The sequence below is a fragment of the Acomys minous genome, assembly GCF_964271855.1.
Source record: "Acomys minous genome assembly, chromosome: 12".
Classification (NCBI taxonomy): Eukaryota; Metazoa; Chordata; class Mammalia; order Rodentia; family Muridae; genus Acomys; species Acomys minous.
In genome coordinates, this window is record NC_140493.1 from 35,287,981 (window position 1) to 35,315,755 (window position 27,775).

Below are 27,775 nucleotides of genomic sequence, written 5' to 3' on the forward strand. Positions count from 1 at the left end.
AGGGGGAGGGAAAATGATGTTATTACAGTATAGTCTCAAAAATGAAAGAAATGTTTTTAAAAAAAGAATAGGTAGAATTCAAGGCTAAAAAAATAAACCCATTTAAAAAGGCAAAAGTATTCAACATTATATAGAAGCAGGTATATTCAGGGGCTGATGAGGTAGCTTGGTAGCTAAGAGTTCTTGCTGTTCCTTCAGAGGACCTCAGTTTGGTTCCCAGTACCCATTTTAGGTGGCTCACAGGTGCTTATAATTCCAGATGGAAATGATCCAAAGCCCTCTTCTGGCCCCTGAGGGCACTGCACTCACAGGCCATACTGATACATACATATATACACCCATACTTAGGTATACATATTTACATAAATAAAATAGAGAATAGATCTTAAATAATTGTTCAAAATTGGTATTGGTGAGATGGCTCAGTGGGTAAAGGCACTTGTCACTAACCCTAATAGCCCAAATCCACTCCCCAGGCCCCATGTGTTGGAAGCAAAGAAATGACTCCTACAACTTGTCATGTTGACCTCAAATATATGCTGTGACATGTGCCCGTCCTCACATCTATACTGACACATACTGTACAGAAGATATGTTCTCAAAAGATAAATAATAGAAGAAGTGCACTGGGATTCCATGTCACATCAGGCAGAATGATAATAACCAAGAAACAAATTATAAATGCTGGCGAGGATGCAGACAAAAAAGGAAGCTGTACTTACTGCTCATCCAGCAGGATGGAAGACACTAGCCAGAGTCCCCAAGGAATTAACCAGAGACCTACACACGACTCAGCCATATTAGATTCCAGTCTATGCTAAAATGCCTCCAAGACAACCCAACACTGAGAACTTGTACAATGATGTTTACTGATGAGCTAGTCACAAAAGCCAAGTTATAAAACCAACCTAGATATGTAACAATAGAAAAATGGATAAAGAAAGCATGGGACGTATGCATAGCACGATAATTTACATGTAAAGAAGAATGAGAGAGGTTGGAGGGAGGAAAGGTAAGAGAGAAAGGATGTAATTATACTACCAAAAATTCTTTCCAAAAAGAATGAAGTTATGTCATTTGCATATGAAAATGGATGCAACTGGACACACTCATCAAGCAAATTAAGTCAATTTCAGATGGAACATATTGCATGGTTTCTCTCGTTTGTGGGTGCCAGACATTATAGATATATAATATGCCTACATATATTATATATATATCATATATAATGAAAATAGAAGCAAATCTGGGAAGGGAATTACACTATATACTTGTGTAAAAATGGCTTGCTTTGGAGTCAGACATTCCTGTGATATGAGTTTTGTTAAGGTCTCTTACCTTTGAGCACGTTAGTTTCTCTGTTGTCACCCTCTCTTATACGTATGTTGAGACTAGCAAACAGAAGGAGCCATGGCAGAGGAAATATGAAGAACCGATGTGAATCTAGTGCATGCTTTGCCTTTAGTAACAGTTAAAACTCACTAACTATATCAAGCACAGTACTCAATATCTTGTTGGGGAGTTTAGCTTTCTAGAAACAATGTCTACTATTAAAATGCTAAGAACAAATCTGAAAGATTTTGGATTACTTGGCACCACTGCTGTGCATTGCGTAAAGCATAACTCCACCTCCATCCCTCATGGACCAAGCAGAAGCAAAGTGTCATGATGACTTTCCAGCTGCCTGCTATGCTCCTCCAAACAAAACTGGGTGTGTTCCGACCCAGCTGTGCTTCTTAGTTATCAGTTTAATCAAGTATCACCACCAGATTGACATCCTGGCCACTCACGGATGGAACACAGAAGGCGAGAGGCTTTCTTTCAAAAGAGACAATCTCCGTAAAGACATCAGAAGCATAGCAGGAAAGCAAAGGCAAACATTGATTATGTGGCTTGCAAATGTCAGAGAGCCATGGGGCCATTGTCAGCGGCAAGAAGGGTGGCCACGACTTCAGATAAGATGGCCCTGGCTTCTGATGATGACCTGTTTCCACAGTATTTGTCATGGTTTCTGAACAGTGAGTAAGAACGGACGTTTACTATGCACTGACTATGCAATTTTCAAAAGACTTACAATTTTTTGGTGCCTTTTTGTCAGCATCTAGGAGTGGTAAGTGAAGAAAGGAGGGAAAAAAAATCTTAGTTTTTCCCATGAAAAGTGAACGCAAGCAAATGTAAGTAAACTGTGTGTTAGCTGGATTTATTTCAGAAAAGGTATTAAAATGATGTGGATTTTTAAAAACATGGCTTTTTGGTTTAATTATGTGACAGAGCTAATGGCTAAATTCCTGCCATATTGTTGTTGGTTGAACAGAACTACTCATCTCTAAATCAGAAGTCAGGAAACGGAAGCACCAAGCGCTTAAATAGTTTCCCCGAAGTAACAGCATTAAATGTTCAGAGCAGGGCAAAAAATCCAGGCACATCTACGGCTAAACTTATACTTTCTCTTTCTTGTTTATTTTTTAAAATGTGTTCTTTAAAATAGTTCAAACACTCATATTTCAAACGCAAAAACGACATCTGAAGCATGCATCCTCTTCCTATAACCATCTTCCTGCCTCATGGGTGTAACTCACATGAGTTTCATATACATTATTCAGTATTTCCTGTATAAACAAAGACTATACACAGAGAGACAATGTTTCTTCCTTTATGGCATATGTACAGTATGCATATAGTTTTGCATCTTGTTGGTTTTTTTCTCATGGCTTCCCAGGGGTCTTTTTTCATCTTTATTTACAGATTCGAACACCTCCAGTAACTATGTGTGCCATGATTTACTTAGCTGTTTCCTTAAAGGGAGCCAACTGTAGTCTTAAAAAAACTATATATATTTTAAAGAGACTCTAAAAACAAAATAGAAATACATTAAAAATCCAATCAAATCTTTTCTTCAAAAATGAAGTACTTTGGGAGCTGAGATGGTGCAGGGGGTAAAGTCCAAACCAAATTCTTAGCATCCACACAAAAAGCCAGGAGTGAAAGCCCAGCTCTCTCTCTCTCTCTCTCTCTCTCTCTCTCTCTCTCTCTCTCTCTCTCTCTCTCTCTCTCTCTCTCTCTGTGTGTGTGTGTGTATTAGAACTAGGATGTGGAGGTGGAGACAGGCAGATCTTCAGAGCTCACTGACCAGCCAATCTAGAGAAGTCAGTGAGCTAGCCTTACACTCGGTTGCACAAACTAAATAGGCAGAGTGTGACATCATGTATCAATGCCTTTGCCTCCATATGCATGTGCGTGCACACACAAATTAGATCAAGAGTCATAGCTACTAATAGACTAGATATTTTGTCCTACAAACACACTTATATATTGAAGTTGCACTCCTTAAGCTATGGTTTAAGAAGATGGGACCTCTGATAGAGGATTAGGTCACCAGGGCAGGATTTTATGAATGGGATAAGTACCTTTGGTAGTGATTCCAGACAGATTCCATCTTGCTTCTGACATGTGGCAACACAGGGGAAGGGCTCAGTAAGACTGGCCTCTGAGGCTGAGTCCCTGGTACCTTGGTCTCGGACTTACCAGCATTCAGAAGCATGAGAAATAAGTTCTATTGCTTCTTTTTTTTTTTTTTTTACAGTTAATGGTTAATATTCACTGTGAACTTGATAGAATCTTCGATCACATTGGAGATAAATTCCTGGGTATGTCTGTGAAGGAATTAGCTGAGGTTGGAAGACCTTTGTATGGAAAGACACTGTGCAGGCTGGGGTTCAAGAGCGAATGAGGAGAAAGTGGACCCACCACCCCAGCATTTCTATCTCTCAGCATTCCTATCTATCTCTCAGCATTCCTATTTCTGAGTGGAGAAACAGTGTGACCAATTGCCTCATAGTCGGGCTGCCATGCTTCCACTACCATATCGGGCAACACTCCCTGCAATCTGTGAGCTAAAATAAACCTTATCCTTGCATAAGTTGCTTTTGTCAGGAATTTTGTCTCAGTGAAAAGAACAGTAAGCGCAGGACACTAACCTAGGTCGTTTGTGGTGTTTACGGTAGCAGCTTGAACAGATTACACAGTCAACACCAACGTAAATATGCTTTTCATCAGAGTAAGGACTTTACGTGTCCTGGCACGGTGTGCCCCATTTCTATAAGCCAGAAGTGTGAACCACTCTCCTCGAGACACAGACCCACAGACTTTTTAAGGGAGACTGAAAAAAAAAATCACAAAATCTTTGTACTTATTCAGCATGTTCTTGCTGTAGCTTTGTATTTGTGGGTTTGAAGAATCAAATATTTAATATTGAATCACACATTACCCTTGTAGTGAACCTCCATATGATATGCATGTTAAACCGTCCAGCTCCCTTGGGTAGATAGAACATTGATTCTTATTAGAACAAACCTAGACCCCCCCCAAATAATTTAAAGCTTCCTTAGATCTCTTTATATCTTTTATTATCAACCTTCAAAGCAGCCTGTCAATTTTGTTTCCCTTTCTAAAAAAAAAAAAAAAAAAAGAAAGAAAGAAAAGAAAAAATTATCACTTCAATAACACTGTGGATTTTTAAAAGGATGCTTGATATAAAGTGATTCTGAACACTAATATATAAAGGATGAGCGATAAGAAAGGCAATAAAAATTCAGAGAAAAATACCCATGAGCTCTAGAGAACACTAGTTTCTTCCAAAGGGAATGGGATGAAAGATGACAGAATGTACAGATTCTCAAAGGGGGAGAAAATGCCATCAACAGAACCAGAAAGGTTGAACTTAGGACATAGACAGGTAGAAAGAAGTGTGCTGTGGTGGAAGCGGCTGGTTAATACGCTTTGAGTAAAACAACCAAATGACTTTATAGTAGATTTAGAAAGGGAAAAGTATACTGAACATAGGTAAGATAACCTACAGACATGTTTGCCAGAGGTAAAAGCAACCCTAATGAAAATGGGACATAATAATTTGCACTCCCTTTATTTACATATTATACATATGTAAAAACATACATCATAATATGTACTGAAAAATTGAGCCATGCTATAAATCAACTTTTCCAAATGGTGTCACCCATTTCTCATGTCTTTTCCTACATTATATATTCTTTGCAAATGTTCTTTTAATACATGGATTATGTGGGAATTTAAGCAGAATTATTTGCTTTTCTTTTTCCATTTTAGAAGTAGCAGTGTAATAGCACGTTTTGTCATAAATCTTATTATCTCTAATTTTAAAAAATCCTTAAAGGTATATCAGCATGTGTATCATCCTGTCACACTCAAATTCAAATTACTCACTATACCCATTCCTCAGAACTCACTACCAAGCGTCTCTGGTAGTGTGTTGAAGAAGCACATCAAACGGCTGCCATCATTTTTGCATCACTCTTTGTCTATATGTAGCCTTCTTCAACATTCATCTTTCAGGCACTGCATCCTTTCTTCAAGGTCAGTGCTTCTCAACAGTGCTTCTCAACAGTGCTTTCCTAACACAGCGACCCTTTCCTGCAGCTCCTCATGTTGTGATTGCCCCCCCAAGCATAAAATTATTTTGTTGCTACTTCATAACTGTAATTTTCGCCACTGTGATGAATTACAATGTGTCCTGAGATAAAGGGTATCTAATTTGCAACCCCCCAAAATGGTATCGATCCACAGGTTGAGAACCCCTTCCCTAGGCAACTGGACTATTGCTGGGTTAGTCTAAATGCAATAACATGAAACTTGGCTGACCCAGATTCCTCCAATTGCCTTATGCATACAATTATTATATTCTGCTTATTGAAAACTACACAACACTCAAAAACACTTACTTTATCATCCTTTCATTAAAAATGATGCATGATGGGCAACAAAAGAAGAAAAAGTACAGTCGATGGATGTTTATAGCTAGCAAGTTATATGTAAGTATATGTTACACATCGTGGGACTTAGACATTCCTCCACATTTTAAATATTTTTGACACTTCAAAGTTACAGGGATCTCAGGTGCTCTCAAATTCTTTATCACACTATTACGAGTTACACAGCCATAATAGTCCAAATTTAAATTCCCTAGTCTATATTTTAAATCATTTTGTTCTTCAAGTTAATAGAGTTTCCAAAAATCTCTAAAGCATATGCATGCATTAATTCTGTTAAATAAAGGTACATTTCAAACATTCCCCCCTCTGTTGGCCAATGAAAAGCAAAATAAAACAAAATGTTATCAGAACCCCATCTCCATCCCCGGCCATATTAAGTTTGAAATTACTCAAGTTCCAAGACCTTCTCAGAATTATTGGTCAGCTGAGGGCAGCCAGGACTACACTGCTCACTTGCGCAGCCCGCACACCACACAGCCCTGGAGGGAGCAATTGGACCCTGATCAATGTGACTGGTACCCTCTGGGGTTGTACAGTAAGCAGTCTCTGCAGCTGTACGTGATAACCTTGAAGTGAGCTCCAGTAATTCCATTTGTGCATCTATTACTTATTTATGCATCCTTCTCTCTGGTGAGCAATGAAAAAAGAAAAGTTTTAGAGAGAAATAGTCTTTAAAAGTACCTACTTTCTTTCTTTCTTTTTCTTTTTTCTTTTTTTTTTTTTTTTTGCTTTTAATGAAGGAAATTCTGTAAGAAAACAACAACAAACTTTTCCTGGCTCCCCTCTGTCATTAGTGATAGCATTTTTTCTGTTTTCCCCTTTTCCTATACACCCACCCACCAGGAAGCAGCGGGGTACCTTGTGTGAGCAACTGCAGGTTTCTGACTTCTTCCCGCACCTTCAGTTGGAGCACCTGCTGAAGGATGTGCTGTCGCTGGTTCTCCTGGGCGATCCCCATGCGCTCCAGCTTCTTGTCAGTGAGTCTCAGCAGGGCTCGCCCTGCAGGGGTTTAGGAAATAGGGAAAGAAGCAAGTGAGCAATACCCTGGAGAATGACTTCCATCTTAGTTTTGGCTAGCCCCTCCGTCAAAAAATGTTTCTAAGTAAGTGGAGCTGATTTAGCATAGGGGGACCCCCATGGTCTGTGGTGACAGGACTGATGGTTTGCACAGTGAAGACCCACCTAGGCAAAAGAGTGTCCTGGGTGTTTTTTTGTTTTGTTTTGTTTTTTTTGTTTTGTTTGTTTTTTGTTTTTTGTTTTGTAATAGTGACAATCCTCAGCAGACTCACACAATGAGGTAGGTAAAATAGCGAACTTTAACTTGCATATTTAGGTCACCAATTGCAGGTTTCCATGGAAACAATGCTCTTCCCTGGGTTCTCAGGCTGGCCAGTGGAGCCTTTTATTGACACCCAAGCTGCAAAACTAGATGCTTTGCCTATGCTTATGGGAACTCCAGCAGAAATTCTCTTTTCATGCAGTTTAGCTCTCTGGCTCCAGCTGTGCTCACCCCCAACATTTGCTAAGGACAAAAGGACCACAAAGAAAAAGACAAGAGGAGACCAGAGAGGGATGCAATTCAGGAGGGCAAAACCAGGAGCCCTGGTGTCTTGATGCCACACATCTAGGTCTTGGAGCCTCAGCATGGCTACTTTTCAACTCCATTCCCCCCCCTCCCCAGATATCTGCATGTTTTTTCTTCTACCTTTATTTCTATGAAATCCCCAAATTATGCCCTACTATGCATCTTCTTCGAAATAAGCATCCTTCGTTCCCAGGGCTTATGACAAGGGAGTGTTAAATCTTGTTGAATGCCCACAGCGCCATTTACTCTCTTTCTACAGTTTGAGTTGTCGCACCTGCAGGTCTGTTACCATTTCTACCATGGGGATGAGACAGAAGCAGCTGCCTGTGGCCCATGAAAAGTCTGTGAGTACAATTTTACATAGACTTTGGAAACTGTTGGGAAGTCCACACCCATGACTTGGGCATGTGCTGTTCTTTTCCTAAACACTACTCTCTCTTCCCTAATACCCATATTTAAATCTCCATCAAAGCTGCTCCTTAACTAACTGTAGCTTTTCTTCCTTAGGAAAAAAGACATGAAATGTTCTATCCCCTTAGCAAAGAAACCAAACAACTCGAAGGTGAAGTTAATGGGCATTTCCGTCTAAGGAAGAAGAAAGCCCATGAATGTAGCTGATGAACGGGCCTGTGACTAGACACAGGTGGATGGAGAGGAGCAGCTAGGACAGTGCTGTTCATGCAGTCTTCATCTTTCCTTCCCTTTAACCCTCAGGCAGAACAACTGCCAAAATATGCTAGGTTATATACAGCATCTGGTGGCTGAAAATTGTACAGAAAAGATTATTGATTTATCCTGAACGTTTTGTTGTTGTTGTTGTTTATTTTGAGTAGCTTATACTCACCTCAAACTTAAAATACTCTTGTCTTATGCTCTCAAGTGAAGAAAATGTTGATGCTCTACTGTGCCTGGATTTAACCTCCATGTTGACTGCAAGTCTAACTTCTTTGAACTTTGTAATCTTGATAATCAAAGCAAATGTAGAGAAGAGTGCTTAAGTACTTCATCTCACCAATGGAATGCTTGGCCTACGGAACCAATTTTATGACCCTTCCTACTCAGAAAAGAGCCAGCTGTATATTGTGACATGATATATACTAGACAATCTCTGCCCGGAAGTGAGGTGGCTAGGGTAGGCAGGAACAGTGGATAGGAAGGAGTATGGATGACATGACCCTGGATCATTTTCTGGGAGGAGTCTCTCTCTCTCCCTCCCATTCTCTCTCTCCCTCCCATTCTCTCTCTCTCTCTCTCTCTCTCTCTCTCTCTCTCTCTCTCTCTCTCTCTCTTGATAGTGGTCTACAGATTCTGTATAATTTACATCTGAGGAAAGAAGCCTTATAGATACAGGTCAGGTTTGGTACCACCTGATGATCATGGTGACCATGAAAAAGAAACAAGAGGACAAAAGCAGGACCAAGCCCCTTCCATTGCCTTCTGCAGCAAGGTGAAGCAATAGTCCTGAAAGATGTTATAATCTCATTTGGTACCTTGCATCGTCAAAGAGGCTTTGTAAAAAGTGAGTGAAGTATAAGGACCCTAAGATGGAAGAATATCATATCACCCGGGGGGGAGGGGGGAGAGAGAGAGAGAGAGAGAGAGAGAGAGAGAGAGAGAGAGAGAGAGAGAGAGAGAGAGACAGAGAGAGAGAGAGAGAGAGAGAGAGAGAGAGATAAAGTTTGATGAGTAAGTAGATGGGTGGTTCTGTAGAACCTGGGGAGGGAAAATATATATTATCAAAATATAGGCATATAAACATGTATGTGTATATGCAATGGTATGCCATGCTAAAAAAATAAAACTATTATTTTCAAAGTAGCTTAAAGGGAAAGCTCTATATTTCCCTTCTTCTCCAATTTCTATATGATGGTCATAATGAAGAGTGGAGGAACAGTAATCTTGAGTCCTGGGCGTGTCTGTGGAGATGACATTGGGACTTGGGAGAAATACAAGGGAATGGAAGTGTCAAGGAAGTCACAGGAATGGAAAATGCCCCTATAGCAGTGTGGAGAACATAAAACAATAGTAGGAAGCAGTGTCTGAGTGGCAGCTGGGACAGGGCTCCAGAGGGCCCGGCACGGTCAGGGAAGGCTGGAGATGGCCTGCATGGGAAGTGTGAACACTTTTGAGCAAAGGTGACCTGGGCATGGTGCCAGGTCTTAGCTGGCTATTTCTGGTTTTTAAGTGGAGAATAGATTAGAGGTTGGGACATGGAGAAAAGTCAGAACAGGAAGTGACAATGCCACAGAGCCAGGTGGAAGGGCAGGAGCAGTAAGGATCCTGGGTCTATTTTTATGACTTTGTAATTCCTAGAAACAGCATGGAGGAAAGGAGGTCCTCAGTCACAACTCAGCTTTCCAAACTTGTCCACAATGGCTAGCGGCCCCTTTTACTAGCAGGAAACTGAGTCATTGCTCTAGGAAAGGATGTAATGGAGGCAGGAAATCATGGTCCGTTCCTGCTAGTCTATCTCCAGCAAACATCTGGGATCTGCAGAACTAATGAACTAGGTAGAACTAAAGAAGGTGATTAAAATGTCCTTCATCCTTTCAATACTCTTCCCAAACTCCCAAAGCATTGAGCGAGCAGGTACAAGGTCAGCATCAGTAGATCAACGATTCAACTTCCTTACTGTTTATCCAGACCGGATACAGCCAGTGATAAAAATATTCACAGGACCCCTTGAATTGGGCCAGGGAATACTCAGTGAAGATGCTCACACAACACTAACCTAGATGTGGTGTTCTGGTGGCAACTCTGAAAAATCAAGAGTGTTGCTGCAACTGATACTTCAGTCTGTCCACAGAGACATTATTGTGTGTGGCCCTTGAGCACACCGTGTCTATAAACACAGGCATGATGGTTAGCTTCATAAGACAACTTGAGTAGTCTAATTAGTATTCTGAGTGTTTCCAAATAATATCAATATTTATTTTAAGACTTCATATATGCCTACTGTATTTAAATTGTCCCTCCCATTCCCTCCAGCCCCTTCGGTGCATCACACCCACCTACCCATTTTCTCTCAAATTCATAGCCTTTTAAAATGATTACTGTTACATATTTGTATATATACAAATAAGTAATAAAGGCAATTTGCTGATTCCCCTTAGTGTAGCCCTTCCGTCTATGTTTTAGGACTGACTACTTGGGATCAAGACTTGTCCCTGGGAAAGACTGACTCTTCCTCACTCAGTAATCATTAATTGCCAGTATCTCCTCATCTAGGGGTAGAGGCTTGTGAAATTTCACCAATCAGAATTGGGATGTCAACTGGCATCATTTGGGATTTCTTTAATCAACTACACCATTGAGAGTCCGTGGTGCATCTCTCTTGTCATATATAGATGACACTCTGGTAGCAGATGTTCAGGTCCTTTGGCTCTTATATCCTCTCCACCTGCAATTTCATAATATCTCTGAGTCTTCAGTCATTGATCCTAGAGGAACACTTACTGCTGCCTCTTTCCTAAGCCAGTATAATTCTTTGCTGTATTTTTTTTAACACTTATCCTTGTAACCACAGATAAGTGTAGCTCATCAAAGAACTTTGCTTCCTTTTGCAGCACATGAAGACTATTACTGAAAGCTACAACAGGTCAAAATGCAGAGAAAGCCTAACCACGAGGTGCTCAGGCCCAGTTCATACATCTACAATACAAATTCTACACCCAAGGCTCAGAGGTTGGTACTTAAAGTGATGCAATAGATAAGGCAGACTGCTTTCTATAGTGTATAGCAGCTCTTGTCTCTAGGTTCAAGTGAAGACATTAGCTTTACGGATTTTGAATTTGGCAATTTCTGTAACTGCAATAACCAATTTATTTTATCTGTCTTATCAACCTGTATACACACACACACCCCTCTCACATAATCTATCATCTCTCTCTCTATAATCTAGTATCTATCTATCTATCTATCTATCTATCTATCTATCTATCTATCTATCTATCTATCCATCACTAGTTCTGTTTCTCTGGAGAATTGTAATACTGTATAAGTTTTCCCTGTCAGGTTCCCTATGCTGACACATAACAGAACTTACAAATACGTATTAAATACATATTTTAAGCACTGCTTAAATAATGTTAATATTATTTTCTTTACCTACATACCGATGACTTTCCATTTCCAGATCTTTAAATGTATATCTTTTCTGATGTAAGGGACTTGATTGGAAACTGTCATATAAAACGATCATGAGAAGCTGGCCATCATTGGAGGTGAGAACTACATTGCTTGGTAATGTGCACATGAACACATGTCGAACAGAACAGAGATCACAAGGCTGAGTCCCCAACCTTGCCACAGGGTGAAGGCAGATGAATGCTTGGTTCTGAGTTTAGACAGACAAACATTACCAGTGCAGCTGAGCAAGGGGTGGTGGGCAGGAAGAGCAAGTGAAGTAAAGGAACAAGTTTGTAGTTTTCTCTGGCTGCCATACCAAATTACCTTGAATATGGAGGCTTCACACAACAGAAATTTATTCCACAGAGATAATGGAAGCCAGAATCACAACACCAATTTCACCAGGCTAAAAACCAAGGCACTGTAGGCCCACATGCCCTCCAGAAGCTGGCAGGGGGCAAAATCAAAATCTGGTTTTCAACACCTTAGCTCTGCCAATGTTACTTCGGTCATGGCTACATCACCATAACCTTTGCCTTCGTTAAGCATCACTTTGTACTCTGTGTAATAAAACCTTGATTTCTCCTATGATGACAGTTAGGATAATTGGTTCATGTGGAGATCTTTCGTCACATCTGCAAAGACTTTTGCTTAGACGATGAGGACAAATGCCAAGCATTAGGAATTGCTGCCTTTGTGGGTCTTCATTCATTCAACAAAAACTTAAAGGAACTTTGGATCCTTCTGGGTGTGACACAAAATTCCACATCCACATGGAAAAGTGGGACCCAGTGAAAGTGGCTTCAGGCAAAGACTTAGGTCTGGATATGCCTCTGTGCTCCAAGTCCATTCTGGCCCTTGGTGCCCTTCAGTTTCATAGACAACTATGCCAGAAGCCATCACTGGTTTTAAAGATAATGCTTACATGCTCTAGGTACACATGCAAATGCAGGTGTGGCCTTAGCTTTGTTCCTACTGAGATTTCTCAGAGCCACTTTTTTTTTTCTGGGAGATGCATTGACCTACAAGGTATGTTTTCCCAGTCAGTCTCCAACAAATAGTGTGTATAGAGTTGTTAGTTCAAATCCACTCTTAAGAAAGGCCTGTGCTATGCATTAACCAGTTGTTCATGGGTCCAACTTCAGCCCTAGTTAGTGAGAACACCAGTGTGGGGTTCATATAATCAGCATTCTTTAGCCAAGCCAGTTGTCCTATTACCGCAAATGGAAAAATTTAGACCCAAGAAACAAAGAAAAAGTAGAAAGAATAAAAGCATGGGGTTACAAGCTAAAAAGGTATGGATTAATATCCACTAAGATATTACTTGAGTGCTAGCTTCCTCGTTTTCAAAATGAAGGATGAAAAGTACACTATTCCAAAGGAAGTAACAATACAACGGAACCAAACACATGCGCATCCTCTGTAACTTGGAACCACTGGCATGATGCAAATTTGGCATCCCAGGTGCTTTGTTGGCTGCTACCTTGTCACACTCACAGGACTCCCATGCTCCTTCTTTTGTGACTGTGATAACAATAGCAAACATCCCTTATGTGCTAAACACCATCCTAAGAGCTTTACATAGATTATCTCGCTTTTTAATGATTCTGTGAAAGCGCCGAGCTTATCTACAGCTGATTAAGAGCCATGCAACACGTAAAAGCTCCTTGCCTTATTAATAAGCTGCAGATCTGGGAGAGGGACACGCTGCTCAGCATCCCCTAACTGACTGCTTGGAATTCTGCACGTGAACCTCACATCCCCCTTGTGGTGGATTGGATGAGAATGTCACCCCTACCCAATCCCAGGCTCTGGCATTTGAATACTTGGTCCCCAGGTGGTGGCACAGCTTGGGATGTTTTCAGAGGTGTGGCCTTGCTGGAAGAAGTACATCATTGGAGGAGGGCTTCACATGCACGCACTTTCCCCAGTTTGCTCTCTTTGCTTCTTGCTTGGAGTATGAGAGATGTGGGTTCTCAGGTGTTTCTGCCACCGTGCCTACCAGCTGCCACTCTTTCCTGACATGATGGTGATGGGGTCTTTCCCCTCTGGAGTGATAAGCCCCAAACACACTCTTTCTTTTATAAGTTGCTATGTCACAAAAATAGAAAAGAACCTAATACATCCACTGAAGCCCGTTCCTGCTAGTTCTTGAACAGGAACTCAGGTTAGTGAGTTGGAGGGTCGGTGAATGTTCACCATCGCTGAGGGCTTAGGAAAAGGGTGACCACGAACACACCACTATCATGCAGTGGAGGGTGACAAAGGATGGGGTTGGGGTGGGGCTTTGACAGCTGCTCTTCAACAGATTCATCTATTCACTTATCACAGACTACATGCCTATCATGGATTGAACTTGTTCCTCTACAAAGAACTGAGAAGACAGTGAAAAAAAAATAAAAGATACTCTGGGCCCTGGGGTCCTCAGCAAACTATGGCAACAGCCAAGGAAAAAATAGGCAGTAAACCTCGAACCCCTACCCAGACTAGCCGATGGACAGGACATTCTCCACTGGTGAGTGGAGAAGGAGATCTGACTTTTACACAAACTCTGGTGCCCCATATTTGAACATGTCTCTTGGATGGAGATGCCTGGTGGCACTCAGAGGAAAGATAATAGGTCACCAAGGAGAGACTTGATACCCTATGAGCATATACAGGGGGAGGAGGTCCCCCTCAGACACAGACATAGGGGAGGGGAGGGGAGTAGGGGGGAAGTGGGAGGAAGGGAGGAATGGGAGGATACATAGGATGGGCTAACAATTGAGATGTAATATGAATAAATTAATTAAAAAAGCAAAACAAACAAACAAACAAACAAAAGATACATTTCACATCAGTGAAAAGGCACTGGTTCACCGTGATTCCCATGCAGGTGGCATATAATGGTATTTGAGGGAATGCTGAGCAAAAGACAGAAGTCATTAAGGTGAATTGGAGGGAGAAGGGAAGTCAAGGAACAAAACACAGGCTCTGGGACCTAGAAAGGTATATTCAGGATCTCTAAGAATCTCTGCACTTAGGAAGACTATGGAAGGCAGGCAGGCACATGTGGGTCTTTTGTGCCACTCAGTCTGGTCATGGCACAGTCTTCACTCCACCTCTGGTATAAAAGAACATATGGGGTGGGGGAAATTTTGTTTGTGCAGTCAAGTCCCACTCAAGACTAGGATCATGAGCATCTCCATTGCTTTTGTCTATATGGTCCCTCCATCTGTCACTGTAAGAGAACTTCTCTTTCATAGCTTGGGAGCTGCTCTTTCTCCTTTGGGGGAAATGTTTGATGATTAAAAAAGAATTTCCCCATAGTATTTTTCAGCTCTCAAAAAAAATATCACTTTCTTGCATGGTGTGTTTATTTTTTCTCTCCTATTTTCCTTCCCACACCTGCTGCACTGCAAGCTCCATGAATACAGGGCTTCACTGATATTTCCAGGTCCCCAGTCAGATTTGTGACTCTATTCTGGCATTAAATAAATGTTTGTTAAATTAATGTTGTGTGGCTGTGACCCAGACAGAGCAAATATAAGTTCCTTACTGGAACTGTCCCGGTTGCAAAGAGGAGAGTTTTCTTTCCTTCTCTGACCATCTCCCAAGGTATAGTGCAATACTAGATTTGCTGCTGGTGGCTGTCCTTGTTGTCATAGGCAGAGAATTGGCTAGGGAATTAAGTCAACAGTGAGCAAAGCTGAGAAAGTACAAGAGAAATGTGAGAGGAGAGGGAGCCGGTGGAGGAGGAGGAGGAGGAGGAAGACAATGTTATTTGATTTCCTGAATGCAGCCTTGCCTGGAGTTAGACACCCTGAGTTTCTCAGTTACAAAAGTCAATATATGACGAGGGAAAGGAGCTGAGCTGCTTGCATGGTGAGTGGCAGATCCTATTTTATGTGTCACTGCCAGCTAAACTGTCAGCTAAGTCACTGATTCCCCACCCCCATCTTAAGAAATGACATCTGCTATAGGAGAGTAAAAATGATAAGGCTCTGATGTTTTATACAGTGTCGGCATTAGAAGATATTGGCATTTTAATTATTATTCCTTAGAATGTATTTGGAATTCACCTTAAATTTGACCAGATACTTCTGTCTGCTTCACATGCCTAGAGGGTCCTGTCCTCCTTATCCAATTACTCCAGAGGTCACAAATCCAAATGTTTGATTGTAAGGATAATATAATTGGGTGAGGAGCACTGCTCTAAGGAACCACTGAAATTAGCTGGACTGCATAGTTTGATTTTTCTCCTGAAATGGAAAAACTGTAATCCATTTTTGCTTTGCAAAAGTAGAGTTAGAATATGGGTCAACTGTTGCTCCTGCTTCTATTTTAAATTATGAATAGCTGGAAATTCACAAGTTTTTATGAAATCTACCCATTTAAAATTTATCCGTGTTTTCCATACTAGCAGAGCCAAACAAATCATGTATATGGGCCATATTTGCCTCACAAGATGGCACTTTCAACATCTGACTCTCCATCACCCTTCTCTCATCGTGCCCCTCCTCCTTCCGTTGGAAAAGAATTCTAGTGGCTTTGCCCATAAGGGGCAAAACTAACTGTGTGTGTTGTGGGGGAGGATCTGAGCATTGCCACTGCATTATCTGCAGACCAATCTAAACTAACAGTTCATTGTGACCAAGAGTAGGTAAGGGCGTTTAGGTTTATTGTTGTTATTATTAAATTTATTCTCTCATATATTACATTCTGACCAGTTTCCTCTCCTTTCCTTTGTTCCCTATCTCCTCCCTCCCCATCCATTCCTCCTCTTTTTCCCTTCAGAAAAGAGCAGGACTCCCAAGGACATCAATCTGCTTTTGGGACTCTTGTCCTCCTACTGGGCTGACTTTTTAAGCCTTAATATGAGGAGTAGTGCCTAATATTGTTGTACCTTGATATGCCACGTTTGGTAGGATTTTTAAAAATAGCCTAACAATACACATCAAATTCATCTTCCTATCCCCAGATTCCAGTGTCCCTGACTTCTTTAAGGTGACAAGAAATCCCCCAATACCAGAACAAACAGAGACCCAAAGGTCAGCCAACCCGTTACCTCATTTCCTGGCAAGAAGGCAAGACCATTATGTCTCCTCTCAGTTCTACGGGAGAACACAGCCCACTGCCAAGCCTGGTCCTTCACATGCTGAGACTCAGAATGATTGACAGCTAATTGCATGTCCTTCATTGGGCGGAGGAAGAGAAGGGTTAATGGAAATTTGCACTGAGGTTACTGTAAGTAATTTACCAGACTGATGGGAACTGCACATTGATTTTTTTTAAACCAGTCTTAGGTAGAAAGCTTGTTTTAGAAACTCCACTTTTTGTGGCTGACTATATTCAGGTGCTGATGATGTTAATAGGAGGGAATTGGAATAATATTAATTTCCATCTAAAATATACTTTCAGAGAGAAACTACTTATGGTACCTTTTAAACTGAGTAGAAACATGGTCCTTTTATTTTTAGCCTCTTGGAAAGTTGAATATTTTTATTTTGCTAATTGCAGATATAGTTACCAAATCCCTTCCAAAAATTAATTTTAAAAAATCCCCTAGAAACATTATTTTGGGGATTTTGTTTTAGTCTCTGAGAAGACTCAGTAATAACTTTTCTTGGACCTCAGAGCACTTTTTATTTTAAAGTACAGAAGTCTCATACAAACCTAATGGAGGTTATAGCTGAAGGTTCATGGTGCAATAAACAGCCTTCAAGGCCTTTCTGCTTTTGATGGGTAAACGGAACCTTGTGGTGCATTTGCTTTTATTTGTCAGCATTCATCTGCACTGTTGTCAGATGCTTTGTTGATCTGGTGTCACCAGGTGAGTGATTCCTTGCACACTTGGCATGTTTTAAAATTAATTACCAAGAAATGTGTGAGATGTCTATTGACAAGTATATGCTCCTTCTCCTCTCCCTCCTCCTCCTCTTTCTCCTCTTCTCTTCTTCCTCTTCTACTCCTTGATATTCTACTCATAGTTATGGCTAAAACTGACAAACACACAGTTTTCTGTACTGAAAATAACAGGTACAGGGCATATTGGGTTCAACACATGAGCTGACTTTAAATAGTACCCACGGCCAAAATCAGGTTTAAATCTTGGTTGTAAGTTAACTTTGACTTTATTTTAATATGAAGAGATTTGCACTATCTTACACTTTGTTTGTCCATGTTTGTGTGTGCAGGGGTTTTTCAAATGTATGCACATGCATGTCAATGTCAGAGGAGAGCCTCAGATCTTCCTCAGATGATATCCACACTTTCTGTAATTTTTGGAGACAAGTTCTCTAATTGGCACAGAACCCATGAAGTCAGCAAGACTAGAGATCCAGCAAGCACCCGAGATCTGCCTGTCTGCATTCCTTGTGCTGCGATTACAAGTGCGCACTGCGATGCCCAGCTTTTATTAGTATTTTAACATGGGCTCTTAGGATTGGACTTAGGCCCTCACACTTTGAAGTCAAAACTTTACCCACCAAGTTCTTGGTGAAGTCCTCCTTATTGTTCTACATAATCAACATTCCATCAACATTAGGAGTAACAGAGTGAGTGCTGGTCTAATTTTGTATATGCGCAACAGGAGAAAGAGAAGATGTTCTGGCTTTCATGGAGCTTATAGGAGACCATCGAGTCAATGGTAAAGAACAATTATGGGACAAAAGTCTGCATCAGGCATTATGAAGACCATGTGACCTACTGGGAAACTCTAACAAAAAGAGAGAGAGGCCTGGAGTTTGGAGGACAGGGCTAATCTTGTGCTAGATCACCCAGCTGTCAGGTATTCAGCCATTAGCGCCACACTTCTCCTTTACAGGCTCTGTTTCTTCACTTGAGTATTGGAAAGCTGTTATATATTATATCCTGTTGTGTTGGCAAGGAATCACTACAGCAAGAAGAATACAAAGTCTTGTTGAATCCCCTAGGAACCTTCCTTAAGGAATGGAAAAGGTCCTCCCCATGTGGGAGCTCTGTAAGTCACACCCAAACTATGGCAGACATCTGAATGATGGGCATCTGATGGATACCTGAAACTGGTCCCAAGAAGCAAATCCAAACAGGGGGAAATCTATTATTTTAGCATGTAAAATCTTGAACCGACATCATGACATGTAGCACTGTTGACCCTTTGGGCTGGGTTCTTCTGTGACCGCAAGTGTGGCTGAGCTGTGCATTTTCACGTGCTCTCTACAAAATCTCTGGCTTTTCATCTAACATCCTCCCACCCATGTCAATTCAAAATGTCCCCGAATCCTTGGAAAATATCTGGTAGAGGACAGTTTTGCTCCTGGTGAAGAATCACTGGTTCAGATGTTTGCTGTTTACAAACTCCTTCTGAAAATGCCCACACAGGAGGCAGATGACATCAGAATGGAGTCATAGGACTTGAGTAGATGGGGTGGCAAAGCATCACAGAACTCTGTGTCAGACACTTTCTCATCTATTCATACTGATTTCATCTATGGTACCACCCTAGGACAGACTCGTACTCTCTGTTTTAAAAGAGGAAAAGGATGTTACTGGAGATGCACATAATTAAGAAAGAGAGAGAGGGGGGGGGAGGGAGGGAGGGAGGGAGGGAGAGAGGGAGGGAGGGAGGGAGGAGAAAGACTACAAATAGCAGGGCAGGGATTCCACTTTAGTTCAAGTAAAAACATCCCTATATTTGATCTTGGACATCTCACTGCACATAACAGAGCATTTCAATGAAAAATATAACTTGAAAGGTCTTGTGAATGCAAGAGTAATGTCAGTTGGCTAAAGTTTAATTATGGCTAGAAGAATAAATTAATAGGTTTTCAGGTTTCAAAAACCAAATCTAAGTTGAAATTATTCCAAAAACCTTCACTGTGCTTTCTAACTTCTTTAGTCAACTTGTATTAGGTTCAGTTTTATTGTTGTTTATTTGTGATAATTTCTGCGAGAGTGCCTTATGAATTGTAATGGGTACCTTACTTGTGTGTCTTCACAGAGAATCGTGTGGTATTTAGAACACTGCTTTGAGAACCTTGGAGGTTGGAGGACCTTACACACGACAGTTTGTTCCAGAACACTGACTATAGTGTAGTGTGGTACTGCACTGCTTTCTTTTAATTTCACTATAAATGGTATTTTCATTTTCATGTCTAATTATGTTTCTTGCTTTGTTAGCAGAGACCTGATTTTGGAGAGAGGAGCCTGGGCATTAAGCCTGACGCCTGCACAGGCTGAAACGTGAGTAATTTACTAAAGGCTGCTGAGTCACGATTTCCACATCTGTGAAGCAGGATTGATTGCAATTGCCTTGGAGTTTCGATGTGAAAGTATACAAAGTACTATTGTACTTTATATGATAAAAATATATAAAATACACATTCATAAATTTAAAAGTACGCACCATAGCATTTGACTCAACATGTCTATTTCAAACTGAACATTCCGTAACAGTATGCCTGACATAGGTTGTGCCCCTGCATGTACTGTACTATCCCTAGGACGTACAGACACGTGTCCTTGTTCTCTTCTAAGCCTGAGCTCTCCATGAAGCAACTCTAGTGTTCAGCAGTTGACGGGGATTCATTCAAGTTTTGCTAATTAAATGAGTGGCTCTGTGGGAAAAGGAAAAAAAAAAAACAGCATCCCCAAAAGCAGACCAGGAAAAGTGAAGGGATTTGTCCATATGACAAGCACATATGAGAGCAAAGACTAGAAACAAGATGCCACTGTTAGGCAGGCTAGAGCTGACTAATTAAGCACTCATTTAAGAATGAATGTGTCATATATTAGGGCAGAGGCTGAGGAGAAGCCCAGAATACAATCCGTGTAGCCTGTGCTTGTATTTGCAGTCTCATAGGGAAAACAATACCACTCAGATAAAGACATCATTTCAAAACAGAAAAAAAAAATGCAGCGCTCTCATAAGGACGCAGGAACCCTAAATATGAATTCGGTATGGCAAATGTAAACTTGAAGGAAGCACCTTTCATATGCCTTCCACAGAGTAAGACAGACTGTGGAGGTGTTACGGTGATTTTTTTTTTTTTTTGCAGGGGGCGGGGCAGAGAGAAACACAATTAAATGCTCTTGAATACAGGCTTTGGATTAAATCAAGGGATCCAGTGAGACTGGCATATGGAATGGGAGTACGCCTTGGATTTGAGGTGAGGCTGGAGAGCTAGTCAAAGGCAACGTTTATGGTTTTGGAGGCAGATGAAGGATCTTGTTGTTCACCTTACGATAAATAAATGCACTAGGGAGTCAATATAGAGTTTTGACTAGGAGACTGATATGATGACATTTGTACTCGAAATTCTTTCTGGCTTCTCACAAATAATCTCCATGGAGGACACAAGCAATGCCAGGAAGCGAGGAAAACTAGCTAGAAAATCACATTTTACTGAGCTTACTGATCCTGGTGGTTTCTGCTAGAACTCGTCCTGATTGGAAGATGAGCAGAAAGGAGAAAATATGCCAGCAGAACCAGCGTGACCAGTCAGAGATGAAAGACCTGAACCAACTGCAAGGGGCTGTCAATGGGGGTCTGTTTAGGAGACGGTAAAAAGCCGAAGTCCACTCACTGACATGGGAACTACTGAGCGAGCAGGTACAAGAGCTAACAGTAATCACTTTAGCTGGGATGTGTAACATGAGCAGCCCTTGTCTGTGACATGGTCAATGGACAGGCAGAGTGGGTATTTGGGAACATAGAGCGGAGCTACAAAGAGAAGGCAGCCTGGGGATTTTGTTTGGGTGACATGGTAGAGTTGCCGTCTGAATTGACAAACAAGAAACTGAGGGTCAGATGAGAAGAGCACCCATGACTCACACCTTGAAGAACACCGGTATCGGCTGAATATAGAGATATGAGCCAACAAGACTGGAGACGTGGAAAGAAACCGGCAAGAATGAGATATAGGCAGTATGCTTCAAGAAACTGGCTTTTCAGTGAATGTCTGGCAATCTAGCAAGGTGAGTAAGTACAGCGTGTCTTCAAGTTTAAGGTCCTGGAAAGACAGAAACTCTGCATCTGTGGATTGTATGGTAGAGTTCCCTGTGTCTGGGTCACATGGGAACAGCTGTTTTTCTCAAGTGAGATATCTTTTGTTTGACCCAATAGACAAAGGTGAAAGTGCTACATAGACGTCGAACCTTAAACCTCAGACACTACTATTGCCAATACAATAAAAATATCATAAATAATAATGTTTCAAATAATTAGGGTAAGCTGGGTGTTACTGCCAGCAATTTTCCATTCTTCAATGTAATCTTTGCAGCCATCTTCGGAGTTGGCTCACACATTATCCTCGTCCGTAAAATGAGCAAAATGGGGTCTGATGATTTAAATAATATGATCAAGACAACAGAGATAGTAAGGGACAGCAGGGTTTCAAGTGAGTAGCCATCTCATTCCAAAACCTACCTTACCTACCCTCTCATCTGGCTAGACTTTCTCCCCACACACAGAGAGAGGCTTTGAAAAGAAAAGAATCTTCTCATGTCTTTTTATTTCTAGCCTTCATTAGGCTACCATCAATTCTATTTCAATGCAATTCTAAAAGGCAAACGTTCTGTTGGACAAAGTATTCCGGTGATATTGAGAGAGATGGGTTGCAGAGAAGGAGATGGGCTAAAAAGGAAACAAAGAAACGTTGTAAGTACTAGACATGGTCGTTAAATTAATATTGATGGCTTAGCGGGGATAATCATAGGTGCCGATCAACAGATTATGCATTTAATCCATGCGTTCTGCATTGTCCACCAGCCATAGTTCCCTAGAGCTGTGGAAAATGGGGAATAAATAGTTAAAGAAAAAGTGGAGGATAAGGGGAAGGCAGAGGGAGAAAGACCAGAGAGAAGAAATCAGATAAGGGAGACCAAATCAAACCACAGTTCCCAGCAATAATTGGTTCTACTGATTGCTCATGGACCTCATGCTGTGACACAGAGCTTCCTTCTGGAGTGAGGAACTTCCCAGCTGCTTCCTTCGTAGTGTCTTCCCACCTGTCAGTCATGCTTTTATGTTTCTTATACCAAGAAGAGGCACCCTGGCCAAGGTCAAGTGCTTTTTTTTCTGACAATAATAGCCTGCATCTAGTGATAGGGGCAAAAAAAAAAAAAAAAAAAAAAAAAAAAAAAAAAAAAAGGTACCAACTAGCCCTTCCTAATCCCTTGTTCCAGTTGTGCATGGACATTTTAACAGTTTTTCTTCTTGCTCATGGTGTGTTGCCAAGGCTACTATACAAATTCATTTTCATTCTCTGTACATATAGCTACTGACAGTGGAGGCAGTGACCTAGAGGCATGCTGGATGGTACAGTGGAATCATGGGGCTATTTTAAAATCACAACAGGCAACACATAATGTTTATGTCAATAGATCTGTTGACACCTCTTTACCTCCTGAAACTTCAAAGGATAAGTCCACCTCCAGATCTCTCCAAGGGAATGACTGAGGCCCCTCCATGTCTGAATCACAGCCTGGCTCCTTCCTCTGCCCCATCTTGCTTAGGTCAACTTTCTCACAGATGCGATGTTTGTGGATACTCTATATGATGGTTCTATATTGGTTGTCAACTCAACAGAATCTAGATCCACTTTGTAGACAATTATCTGGATATGCCTGTGAGAGATTTTAACTTAACTGAGGCAGGAAAGCCCACCTACCTTCTAGAACGTGTAGGGAGGAGAAAACAAGCTGAATATTGGAATTCACAGCCTTTTGCTTCCTGACTGTGACCTCAATGTGACAAGCTGCAGTAGGAGCCTGCTGCTTTGTTTTTCCCACCAAAGTGAATGGCATGTACCCTGACACTGTAAATCAAAATAAACCCAGTTTTAAGTTGCTTTTGTTTAGACTTATTTTGTCCCTGGCTAGTTTGTCATAGTAATACAAAGAGTAGCTAATGCACCATGTGTTAGTGTTAGGAGCTGGGGTTCCTGCTGCTGTGGTTTGAATGAGCACATGGCCTCTGTAAGCTCATATATTTGCATGGTTAGTCCCCAGTGGATGGACTCTTTAGGGAAGGAGTAGGTGTGGCCTTGTTGGAGGAGATTGTTCACTGGGGGAGGGCTTTAAGTTTTCAAAAGCTTAGGACAGGCTCAGTCTTTCTCCTTCTCCCTCTCCTTCTCTCTCTCCCTCTTTCGCTCCTTCTCCTTCTTCTGCTCCCTTTCCCTCCCCACACTTGTCTGTCCCTTTCCCCCCTCCCTTCCCCTCTCCCTCTCCATTTGATGCTTACAGTTCAGGAGGCAAAGCTCTCAGTCACTGCTGTAACATCATGTCTGTCTACTTCCTGCTATGATGCTAATGGAATCAAGCCCCCAGTTAAATCTTTCCTTTTATAAGAAAGATTGGATTTCTTGGAATCTCTTGGTATCTCTTAGTTATGATGTCTCTTCACAGCAACAGAACACCAACTAAAACCCATGTTCTGAGGCTGCTTCTTAGGGAAGCCACACACTGACTAGGGCTTCTAGGGTAGCAAGACAGAAATTGGTTCTCTAAAGCAAACTTTCAAATTGTCTGTAGTGATTTCAAGACAGACCAGATGGTTCTCTGGTACCATTAACATGTTTCTAGGTCATCCGACACTATGGTTAGTAGTTGTGTGTGCAAAGAATGAAAATGGATTTGAAGAGTGGCCTTGCCAATACGTAATTAGTCAGACAAAACTGGTGAAAATTCTATGTGTTTATCCTTGATTGATTTTAGAAATTTGCCTCATCCATCAAACATTTTGAGTACTACATAACTGCAGTGCAGTATGTATTTCTGCTAGGTAAGTCATAAATATGTACATAAAACTATGCACACACACACACACATACATTTCCACTTATGTAAAATGTATTTGACTGAAATTGTTGAAACGAATTAGCACATTGGGTTCTCATAAGTGGGCACAATTATTTTCCTCTTTGTTTTTCAGATGCAAAAAATTAAGCTCATAAAAGTGAAGAATAATAACAAAAACATTGTAGGCAGAGGAATTAATGCTTTGGGTCAGTTTTAGGACAACACAATGCCAAATGCTATTCTTTTAACCACTTTACCAAAATAAACTTTTGAGTAAGAAACTTTTCTTACTTTAGAGACTAAGAAAGACAGTCAAACGTGTTGCTCTCTCATTTGGTAAATATCAGAAGGCTTTTGGATATAAATAAAAGTCATATGCCTCAAAGTAGTGTGGAGATTTAGTGCTGCCCCTTGCAGAAGCTGCATCTTCTCAACAATTGAAATGAGTTTGCTTTTACAATGGAAATACATTCCTTTGTATGCAGAGCAATGGAGCATAGCCGAACACATGCTTTCGGCTAAAAAAAAAAAATCTGTAAATCAACACACACTGCACCCTGGTGTGGTTGTGAGGACATATACCCTCACAAGCCAGGAGACAGCCCTGTCAAAGGAAGGGCTTGTTCCAATGAATACTGATCAGCTGCTAAAAACAGAACTGAGATTGAGAAAACATCTTATAACTGATAAATGCATTGCTACCATAACATCAACAGCTTGAATTCAATGAAAACTGTATTGGTTAAATTAAGTCCTCTACATAAAGATGTCAAATGTTACAACTTCACTATTACGGTGAAGAATAGCTTTGGAATGTGCCTAAACTGAAGAAAGAGGAGGCACCATCTTTGGAATGACTTTACAGAATTGTTATGTCTGAAATCATAAATCTCTAATGGAACATCAAATTTTGTTTGTCTGGGGTTAGATTTTACAGTGGCACGTCATCCTGGTTCAAGGCATGTCGGGCCATTGCTGGAATTTGTCTCTAACAGAAAGGAAAAAAAATGTAACTGCTTGAAGGGAATATTCCTAGTACCCTCCCCTATTTACGGAAACAAATTGGGAACTGCTGAAAATTAATTTCTAACATCTCATTCAGGTTATTATTAATAGCAAGGTGATGGTCTTCCTGGCTTCTTCTGCTTTAGATTCCACATGTTATTTCTGGGTTGGAATATGACAGTTCCAGGCTTTATCTAAAATATGAAAACATGTAAAACACATGAGGACATGCAAATTAGATCTATAGAACTCTTCTTTTACATGACTTACGCCATGAGATCAGTGGTGAGCACGCACCTTCTGAGGATGCATAGACTGATTATCATGTGTCTATCAGATGTCCTTCCGCACTTAACCTTGAGATTCCATTTGCAGAACCTGTCCTGGCCACTGAGAGATGTATCCCATGATCCTTCAGTCAAACTTTTGAGTAAGTTTTTCTTGAGATGGGATTACATTCCTTTCATTTCTTCTTTGCAAATTATATTTTTGATATTACAACTCTACTTTTTTTGTGTTTTGCTGTGAAACAACCTATGTTTCAAGATGAAGTTCTAAATAGTCTATCTAACTATGAAAACCTATACAACATATGGAAGTTATGAAGGAGGAAGGGAGACAGAAAGACATATTTCAGTATTATAAAACCAGTGAAATTAGATGAAGAAAAGGCTTATTAGGTCATCTATCAATGAAAGTGCATGAATTTGACACTCAGATTTAATATGTCAGAGAAGCTGGGTCACCTGAGGTACCTCCAATCTTCCGATAGAGAAACTAAAAGTGAACATTTAAGGAGCAGAACCCTTAATCAAAGGCAAGTCCTCATAGATCAAAATATCAGAGAGAAATATGTAAGACACAGAGGCAAGGCAAATGGAGAAATAACACTGATACATCAAGGAGACAGAAATGTAGAGGAATATTTCCTGGCTCAATAGGTCAGTCATATATAATAACCACACTGGCAAAGTGCCCAGGGATCAAGGTTTGAAAGGCCACTGGTGACAGCCAAACAAGCCAGAAGGGTCAAACGGCCAGGGAGTGGCCCAATGTGTATAAAACCTGGCCCTTTCATCTATGGAATGTCACTGAACCCTTAGGAATCTCTGGCCCTGTTTTTCTTCTAGGAAAAAGCAACGTGTAGCAGCAGATGTTGAGCATGTGCTGGGGAGGACATCAAGGCAAGAGTCTCTGTGTCGATGAAGGACAGAGCAGAGGCTGGTATGTGCCAAGATAATCAGAGCAGCGCTCTGCAGAAACATGGTCTTCACATGGTCCCCTATGACCTCCTCTGCTAATGAAAACCTTGGGCAAAGTAAAGTCTTGTTGACCTTTTATTGCTTTTCTTCCTAAAAGATATTTGTACTAGTAGTGCTTACTAGCCACTTAAGGCACAGACCACTGCAGGATTCCATAATGAGGTGGGGGGGGGGGAAACATTCTAGCGAACAGTCTCTAAAGTGAACCATGGCCCTGTCATCTGCCCACCTCCATGACCTGCTCTGTGAACTGGGGACTGAACGTTGCTCAGGATTGATCACCTCTGTCCACAGTAACACTGAAGGCAGCAGCTCCCCACCAGCCCGCCTTCTCTTCTAAAACAGCCCTGAGAATTCAAGAGTCTTTGCCAATTATAGCCAGGTCACTGTTGCAACTGAACTAATAAAAGGAAAGAGGAAGGCTGGGGGAGGAGGTAGCCTAATTTGTTGAGCAAATCAGGCTACAATTCTCAATGGAAATAGGGGATGGTGTCTTCCATACTTTTTATAATGCGGTGGATAGTCTTTGCATGGATAAAGACATTTTTTTTTAAAGCTGGAGAATAGGAATTTAGGCATAATATGCCTTAGAATTAAATTCTATTGTTTCATGATTTAGTGTAGGAACTTTGAAGACTATATTCAGTGGTTTTATCCCAACTTCCTACATGTTAAAAAATAATGAAAAACAAAGGCTATGAATAGCATTTATTGGATAATATTATGATCATGATGAGGATCTCATAATATGCTTTATGTCTGTTTACATGTAGAAGCTGCCATTCAGGAAGACCCTAGAAAAAAACGGCCACCATCCAACTATAAAAAAAAAATTAAATAAAGTAATAATCACAAAGGAGGTAATTTCTTAAAGCAAATGTGAATGTTGAGACAAAATGAAATGATAGAGTAAACTGTAATGATTGGGACTCTCAAATCTATCTTGTCTCAATACAGTGAAGACCACCAAGGGATAAATGAGAAACTGGGGACCCTGGGATGATTGGAACGACACATGTTCTCAGAGAAGAACCATGAACTTGCTCTTCAGCCACCTGTTTATTAATGACAAAATTCTTCCCTTATTATTTCAATATAGACAGGGTGATGCTGCTTGAGTTTTAATATTACCATGTATATTACTCTCTGGCTGCCTTAGATCAGTGGATTTGTCTTTTTACTAATTTGCAAGATTCTTGGCCTCAGAAATAAAACTCAAATATTCCTTT

At 40.9% G+C, this 27,775-nt stretch overlaps 1 protein-coding gene and 2 long non-coding RNA genes across 7 annotated transcripts in view; 2 read left to right on the plus strand and 1 right to left on the minus strand.

The window, feature by feature from the left end:
• The window catches only part of SAMD12 (sterile alpha motif domain containing 12), a 494,897-nt gene that overhangs the window by 238,811 nt on the left and 228,311 nt on the right, over positions 1–27,775 (minus strand). For 4 of the 5 annotated variants that reach the window (XM_084747913.1, XM_084747911.1, XM_084747909.1 and 1 more), the window contains exon 4: positions 6,666–6,806. In XM_084747913.1, coding sequence (XP_084604039.1) covers positions 6,666–6,806 — 141 coding nt within the window. Of the gene's footprint in view, positions 1–3,076; positions 6,435–6,665; positions 6,807–27,775 lie in introns of those variants that run through there. The other variant, XM_084747912.1, reaches the window with a different exon arrangement.
• Positions 1,551–11,368, plus strand: LOC311578167. The gene is made up of 3 exons (XR_014772781.1): positions 1,551–2,018; positions 7,673–7,736; positions 10,959–11,368. It is a non-coding gene; the product is annotated as an uncharacterized lncRNA (long non-coding RNA).
• On the plus strand, positions 24,916–27,755 carry LOC311578168. Its single transcript, XR_014772782.1, has 3 exons — positions 24,916–25,714; positions 26,415–26,508; positions 27,504–27,755. It is a non-coding gene; the product is annotated as an uncharacterized lncRNA (long non-coding RNA).